The 8,356-nt window shown below is 52.0% G+C and overlaps 1 protein-coding gene across 1 annotated transcript; it reads left to right on the forward strand.

Moving 5' to 3' along the window:
- Positions 1-457: 457 nt before the first annotated feature.
- On the forward strand, positions 458-4,678 carry CCL22 (chemokine (C-C motif) ligand 22). Its single transcript, XM_008574735.1, has 3 exons — positions 458-530; positions 1,833-1,956; positions 4,594-4,678. The coding sequence occupies exons 1-3, from the start codon at positions 458-460 to the stop codon at positions 4,676-4,678; spliced, it is 282 nt and encodes a 93-aa protein (XP_008572957.1).
- Positions 4,679-8,356: the final 3,678 nt, after the last annotated feature.

Raw genomic sequence — 8,356 nt, forward strand, 5'->3', positions numbered from 1 at the left:
CCTCAATTCCAGGTTTTTCCAGATTGTCTGCATTCTCACTTGATTTACAAACAACCACTGAGGTAAATCAGTAGGACTGTGAAACCATCTCCATCATTTCCAGACAGGGAAACCAAGTCCCAGAGACATCCAGTGGCGTGGCCAAGGCCACACAGCAAGCAGACCTTGGGGAGCAGGGGTTCCAAGAGGCCCAGCTCAAGGGGGATTTTGCAAGTCTCTTGAGACCTAGAGGGGAGGACAGGGTGGGGGTCCCCTCGGGTGGTTCCCCGCCACGGAGAATTTCTCCAGTTTGGAGGAAGTGGGGAGTTCTTCTTTCATGATGTGAATGTCAGAAATTCTAGACTCATTGGTGACTAAGAGGTGTCCGAGGCTTGTGGGTAGAGGCAGTGCTTAAATACCAGGCCTTGCCACCCTTCTGAGATTGCAGACACCTGGGCTGGAACACATGGGACAGAGCATGGCCGGCCTACAGGCTCCACTCCTGGCTGCCCTTGTCCTCCTTGCTGTGGCTCTTCAAGCAACTGAGGCAGGTGAGGCTGGAAAGAGGGAAGGCTCCTTGCAGAGGCCAGAGCTGGACACTAGGGTGTCTTCTTCATGTCATGGAAAGAGCACTGGGCCAAAAGCAGAAGACCCCAGTCTGCCATTGGCTCTTGTGGCCTTGGGCTAGTCGTCATGCTTCTCTGGGCCTTAGTTTACACATCTGTTAAATGGGTAGTCTTGAATGCTTGTGGTCTAGGGTCTGTCTCAGCTGGGTCGAGGGCTTGTGGTGGGCATGGCCTGGGGATCCCCTGCTCCAGAGAACTTGAGCATAGGGACCTTGGTGGGTGGATGAGGAGCCCCCAAGGGGGGAAGGCCTGAGTGGGAAAAGGCAGAAGCTGGATAAGAGATCCTCCCTTGGAAAGCTGGTCCTGCCCTCCCACCACCCCGTTTTTTCCTCCAGAACATGTCCTCAACACAGGGTTCCTGATTCCTCTTCTCCACCCCATTGAAACTCTCCTGATCTGTGCTGGGTAGAGGAATGAGCACTGGAGTGGGAGTCATGCAGTTATAAACAATAATTGCTCACAGCTACTGTGTTTCCTGAGAGCTTTCCCTGCTCTAAAGACCCCATAAACTCAGTACTATCATTAACTCCCTTGGTCAGACGAGGACATTGGACCTCAGAGATGTTAAATGACCAGGGTGGTCTGGTGACTCAGGGCAGAGTAGGACTTGATCCCAATTCTGTGTGACTGTCCTCTGACTGGCCTTGGTCCTGGCTCTGCCACAGTCTTGCTGTGTGACCCTGGGCAAGTGCTGCCCGTCTCTGGACCACAGCCTCACCAGTGCACAAGGATGGGGGTTCGGGTTCGAGTGGAAGTGAGCTGAAGCAGACTTCTCAGATGATCGTGTGCTAACAAATCACCGGGAGCTTGTCAATATGTGCATCAGTTCAGCAGGTATGGGGCCGGGCCACATTTCTGACAAGCTCCCAGGTGATGCTGAAGCAGCTGGTCCACATACCTCACCTCGAGTAGCAAGGATCGAAGGCTTCTTCCTGGTCAGAGTTGCTGTGTCCCATCCAGAAGCTTAGGGTATTGTTGATGCTCGGTCACTCTTAGTCTCTCCTGGAGATGACCATCCCAGAGTGTAGACACCGGGCCCTTAGTGGCTTCTCAGAGGCCCAGAGTGTAGGGTCTTTGAGGGCCCAGAATCCTCTTGGCACCATCTGTCACATGAGAATGAAGAAGCTGCATCTCTTCCCTGGAGCCTGGAGGGGCCCGGAATCAGGGGCTGAGGGTGACCTCTTGTGTGCTACTCTTTGTGACTTCTCTGGGCACCCCACCCCTCAGGCCCCTACGGTGCCAACGTGGAGGACAGCATCTGCTGCAGGAGCTACATCCGTCACCCCCTGCCTCTGCGGATGCTGAAATATTTCTACTGGACCTCGGATTCCTGCCGGAGGCCTGGCGTGGTGTGAGTAGGGAGCTGGGGCCACAGGGCCTTGCAAGGGCTGACAGGTGTGGCCTGGGATGGCCCAGGTGCAGGCAAGCAAGGCAGATGCAGGGATGGGAGTGGCTAGAACTCTGGATGCCAGCCAGAAGGCCTTGGCTGGAAGAGATCGCCCAGCCCAGGCTTGAGTGTACTAAGAACAAAAATAATGTGTTCATGCAACAAATATTATTGAGCACCTACTATGTACCAGGCAACATGCCCAATTCTGAAGATGCTGAATAAAGAGGTGTCGCCCCACCGTGGGCATGGCCATGTAGGCGGTGCATAGCTGTAGGGTATAGGTATAGGGTACAGGGCACAGGCAGTGTGCCTGGTGCTGCGGAATCAGTGAAGTGCTCCCACCAGAGGCATCCCGGATCCTCCCCAGCACCCTGGGAGTAATTCCAGGAAGCTAATTTTGATCATTTTGGTAACATGAAGAGCTAACACTTGCAGAGGGGTTCCTTACAGGCCAGGTGCTGTTCTGAGCATTACCTGTGTGAGCTCATTTAATCCTCACAGCAGTCATATGAGGAGGGTCTGCTATTCCCATACTACAGACAGAGAAACAGGCTCAGTGAGGGGGGTGACTTGCTGAAGATTGCCCAGGCTGGCACCAGGACTCCTGGGTCCTTGTTTGAGGCTTTCCCCTGAGATTCTTGTTCTGTATGAGGAGGGTCTGCTATTCCCATACTACAGACAGAGAAACAGGCTCAGTGAGGGGGGTGACTTGCTGAAGATTTCCCAGGCTGGCACCAGGACTCCTGGGTCCTTGTTTGAGGCTTTCCCCTGAGATTCTTGTTCTCCTTTGCCTCCTTTTCCCTGGCCAGGGCCTGGGCCAGCAGCTGGCTGGGTGGCCCCTCTTTCTGTGATGGCCCCTCTGCTTCTCCAACTCCTCAGAGCCCACTGCCCATCAAATCACACGCTGGTGGGGGGGGCATTTGGGGGCTCATGACCTCTTTTGGGGCTCCATCATCATCTTCTCTTCTTCCTCCTCCTCACTGCTGACTCCATCTCTTAGAGAGCTCTGCAGGTGAATAACAGAGAAGGCTGATGCTGGAAGCCCTCCCAGGGTTCTTGTCACTTCAACTCTGAGCCTCAGTTTCCCCATCAGGATAGTGGGAGTAACAACTGTTCTTTGTATTTATCAAACACTTAGAGAGTGCTTGCTAAGTGCTAGGCACTGTTGTAAGCATTTTGTAAATATGAACTCATTTACTCCTTGAAACAACCCTATGCAGTAGGTAATGTTTTGATGCCCTTTCTACAGGTGAAGAGATGGGCACAGAGAGGTTGTGGGGCCTCTTGAGCATTGCAGGGCACAGTAATAGTAAGTGGAAGGTGTAAAGCTCAAAGCCTGGAACATAATAGATGCTCAGTAAAAAACAGTACACATGTCATTATTGGATTTTGAGCTGGAAGAGACTCTAGAAGGAATATAGTTTGACAAATGGGGAGATTGAAGCTCCAGGAGGGTCCGAGTGTTACCCAGTGACCACAGTGGGTGAGGAAGGCTGCCTGCGTGGCCAAGATTTGCATTGCTGCCTTCTTCATTCGTTCTGTTTGCCGGCCATCTGTGGGGCGGGGGCAGGTCAGGAAATGCGGGGATCCAGGAGCTCCTGGGCTCTGCAGACAGACTCTTGAGAGTCAGGAAGGGGGTCTCAGGGTAGGGGCATGGCTCTGACCACCAGCCAGCCCTGAGCCCACTCTTGCCACAGTGGCTTGAGTGCCCAGGCACTGGCCTGGTGTCTGCTGCAGCTACCCTCACCCACACCTGGCTGTGTGATGCTGGGCCAGTGCCCACCTCTCTGTGCTTCAGACTTCTCAGAGGGGCCTGGAAGGAGATGCTCTGCAAAGGCACTGCCTCTTGAGAGTCTGGGTTCACAGTATGCACAGTGCAGTCAGATCTTACCAGCTCTGGTGCTTGGGCAAGTTACTTTACCCCTTTGGGCCTCGGTTTCTTTAGCTATAAAATGGGTAGAATAATAGCCACACAGAATTGTTGTAAAGATTTATTTAGAAAATCAATGTATCAAGTTCATGTTGTAGCCAAAAAATAAAAATAATAAAAGAAAGAAAAAAGAAAATCAGTGTAAAAGGTTCAGGCCAGCTCCTACATAATTATGTAGCACCTATTATGTGCTGTAGCACTTAGTGCTATATTATCATCTCCATTTTAGAGATGTGAAAACTGAGGCCCAGAGAAGTGAAGTGACTTGCTAACAAGTGGCAGAGCTAGAATTTGAACTCAACTAGGCTGGCTCCAAAAGCCACACTCTTGGCCACTCTCTTTCTCAAGGCAATGACAGAGATATTACAAGACTCTTGGGGATTCTACTCCATGGCCCGACCTGGCACTCTAGGCTGGGACTGAGGAACTGAGGGTCCTGGGAGTCCTTGCTGCTCATCTCTCCCTCGGGAAATATGCTTTGCATACAAAGTTGGCTCAGAAAATTTGAACCACTGTATATAGCAAGTACCCCCACATGCAGCAGATGCATAAATGCTGAGCCTTGCATACAGTAGGTGGCTCATAAATGCTAAGTTCCCAGGGGTGTGTGGCATCCCCACTACATGCTAATGCTGCTGCTTTGTCTCTCTGGTGTTTCCTCCTTCCAGTTTGCTAACCGCGAGGGACCGGGAGATCTGTGCTGACCCCAGAATGCCCTGGGTGAAGAAGATTCTCGACAGGCTGAACAAATGAGGATGGCCCCATGACTGTGGCCTTGGTTCCTCCAGAAAGGCTCACAGAATCCTACCTCCCTGCCATTGCAGCTGCTCCCCAACAGAAGCTTGTGCCAATGACTCTGCCTTCTTTGATCTCCATCCCTGCAGCTGTCACCCTCAGTCTGGCCTCTTCACTGTCACTCTCACCTCCCCTCCAGCCCCTCTAACCCATCTTTTACCCACCACGCCCAGAGGGTCCACATCCCAGTCAGTTACTCACTGCTCAAAACCCTTCCGTGGCTCCCCACTTCCCTAAGCTGAGGTCAGAGCTTCTGGACCTGGTGCCCCAGCCCTGCAGATCTGGGTTCCATCCCTGTCTCCGGTCTTGCCCCCTTCTCTTCATGTATGTTGGGCTCCAGCTCCCTGCTCTGCAAACCCATGCCATATATTTCCACTTCTGGGTCTTTCCTGGGATGTTGCTGACCCCAGAATGTCCTTCCCACTACCTGCACATGTCTAAGCCCACCAGCCCTCCAAGGCAGTGCTCAGCACAAGCAGCCAGTAATTGAGTTTATTTTTTTAGACTTCCCCTTGTCTTCTGTCCCCTCTTCACAGCCTGCCAAGATGATCAGAATCTGGGGCTTGTCCTCCAGCCCACAGTTGGACCAAGGTTCATGACTGAGCTACTCTTGTCTTCTGGCTTCCAGCCTAGAGCACAGAGTGCAGGGCCTGGATCAGAATCAGAGCTCAGCAAGTGGCTGCAGACTGAATCAATACCAGTAGTGTCCCTCCCCCCCCTCCCACAAAAGACAATTACAGGCCAATACAGAGACTCAAGGTCTCTCAACTGGGTCAATTGTGAAGCCCCAGATTTGCACAGATTCACCTTTCTTCTCCATTTTCCCTCTGCGTTGGGTCTCTAGACTTCTCTCTTCCCTTAGGCTTTTGGTGGTCCTCCAACCACCAACATCCAGTCTTGACCTCTTCAGAGTACTCCCCACTCACTTTCCCTTCCTCCTTCCCTAAATAGCTGATAACCAAATTCATGCTATGCTGTGAATGAATACCCTTGGCTTCATACTATAAGCTTTAGTTATATTTGTATATGAAAGGAGGGTAAATACTTAAGGAACCAAATGGATAAATGGAAGAATTTAGGAACTGTGTGGGAGGGGGACAAGATGGAGCTTTCGTGGTCCTGAGAGGCAGCTGGCTATGCAGGGTAGTTGTGTGTGTGTCAGAGGGGGTGGGGGGGTGCAGTTAAGTGAAGGAGTCCTGGGTGGAGACTGTTCTCGGATGGTTGGGGCCAGGCTAAAGACTGAGATTTGGGACTTATCTGTGTCTCCTTGGGGACAGCAGTGTCCCAGGTAAAGGAAGTAAACTTTATATGTGTTTGCTCCTTTCTGAGGAAGCCTGGTGCAGCTCAGCAGGGCAGTTGGAGCTCTGCGATCCCGAGGAGATCATCTCACCTCTCTGAGCCTCACCTGCCAAATGAGGGGAAAATACCCACCTTACAGGGTTGCTGTGGGGCTCAGATCCAAACTACAGGGAGTGTAGTTTGTCAACCACACAGCTCAGTGTCTTCCAGGGCTGTGGCTCTCCTGGAGCCCAGGGTCATCTGCCTGCTACAGGTCCTGGAAGTGCTCACCTGCCCACTGCCCATGAACAGGGTCCTCAAGTGTCCTGGGATCTCCCTCCCCTCCTGTCCTGCCCTTTGCCCTCAGGCCTTCTGGAAATAAATTCTCTAAAACAGCATCTCTTTATTTCCTTGGCATTTGCTGTCCTTGTGAGATGGGGCAGGGGGCACTGTGGTTCCCTCTCTCCCACTGGAGAAGATTTAACATTGCAATAGGGGTGACTTGCCCACGGTCACCCTGTGAATGATGGGGAGCCAGACTGGACACAAGGACTTGGGAGGTAGCTGCACAGGGACCAACAGGGAATCCCAGAGTGTGTCCCAGAGTTCCCACCCCCTGGCCCACCCACCCTGGGATCAGCTGTTGAGAGGATTTGATGAAACCAGTCATTCAGTCCCCAAGTTCAGAGCTTTAAGCAGCACATTCATTCAATAACCCAACCTTAACCTTCCCCTTTCAAGGGTGGACACCGGGGAAGATGAGGGAGCATTAGCCAGGAAAGGCTAGCTCCTGCAACAAATTCCAAAATCTCAGTGGCTCAACTCCATAGAACTGTTTTTCTCCCATGAAGTCTAATCAGGCATTCCTGGCCTGTGTGCGACCCTCCATGTGGTCCTTCGGGGACCCAGCCTCGTTCTTTCTTATGGCTCCGCCCTCCCCTAGGGCCTGAACTCCTCTCCAACCTCCAGCAGGTGGGAAGGGAGAATGGGGGACTGTGGGAGGGTGTTGCAAACCAGGCCAGGAAGAGGTGCTCATCAATTCTGCCCACCTGCCATTCGCTGAACTCAGTCACATGACCACCCTGCCTGCAAGGGATGCTGGGAAATACAGCCAAGCTGTGTGTCCAGGAGGAAGAGGAAGTGGGCTTAGAAGCACTGGTGCTGACTTCTTTGGGCTTCTCAGTTCTCCATGGGCCCAGCCCACTTTCCTGAACTTCCTGGACACAGCTCACTCTGCCAAGACGACAAAAAAGGACCCCCCTCTGTCCTCTTCAGTGTAAACAACCATTCCATGGACATCTTGTCACCAGTGGTCTCTGTTCCCCGTCATATCTGGTTCTCCCAGTGGAATTTCCAGGGCAGTAGCTCCAGATGCCCAGAGCACTTGTCTGGGGCCAGGAAGAAGCATTGGTAAGGGCCAACCACTGTTTCATAGCCAGCCATGTTTTGGAAATTGGGGAACCTCTCGTAGTCAAGACTGTCAACGTTCACCTGGCTCTGTCTGCCAACAGGATATGGGTGGAGGCACTCAAACTGATCTGGAGGAAATAAGGTGCATGGCCTCAGACAACACAGGAACTCTCTGGCTGGGTATCTGGAGCAAGTGGCTTTGTCTCTCTGAGCCTCAGTTTCTCCCTCTCTGTGAAACAGTGGCTAAAAAGCATGTTTCAGAGCATGTGAGAATCTGATGAGATAAGAAGGTACAGACAACCCAACAACAAAATGGGCAAAAAGCATGGATAGACATTTCTTCAAAAAAGATATTCAAATGGCCAATAAGCACATGAAAAGACGCTTAGCCTCACTAATCACTGGAGAAATGCAAATCAAAGCCACAGTGAGATACCATTTTATACCCATTGGGATAGCTAGCATAAAAAACAAAGCAAAACAGAAAGTAGCAAATGTTGGCAAGGATGTGGAGAAGTTGGAACCCTTGTGCACTGCTGGTGGGGCTGCAGTAAATGTGGTGAAATGTAGCTGCTATGAAAATGGTATAGCAGGTTCCTCAAAACATTAAACAGAATGACCACATGATCCAGCAATTCTACTTCCAGGTATTGTGAAAGTTTTTTTTTTTTTTTTGTCTTTTTCCGTGTCTGGCAACGGATCGCAACCCTCAGTGTCGCCCCCGTACTGGACCGGGACCGGCAACGGGATGGCAACCCTTGGTGTCGCCCCCGCGCCTCGCTCAGCCAGTGAGCGGGAACCGGTCTGTATGTGGGATCCGAACCCTCGGCGGGAGCGCCGCAGCGCTTCCCAAGCGGCACACTAGCGCAATGCGCCACCGGGCTGGCCCGTGAAAGTTGATTATACAAATTGGGTCATTCTTGTCATACCCAAACTAAATTAGAGTCG

This window comes from Galeopterus variegatus, unplaced genomic scaffold (genome assembly GCF_000696425.1).
Source record: "Galeopterus variegatus unplaced genomic scaffold, G_variegatus-3.0.2 Scaffold58, whole genome shotgun sequence".
Taxonomy (NCBI): domain Eukaryota; kingdom Metazoa; phylum Chordata; class Mammalia; order Dermoptera; family Cynocephalidae; genus Galeopterus; species Galeopterus variegatus.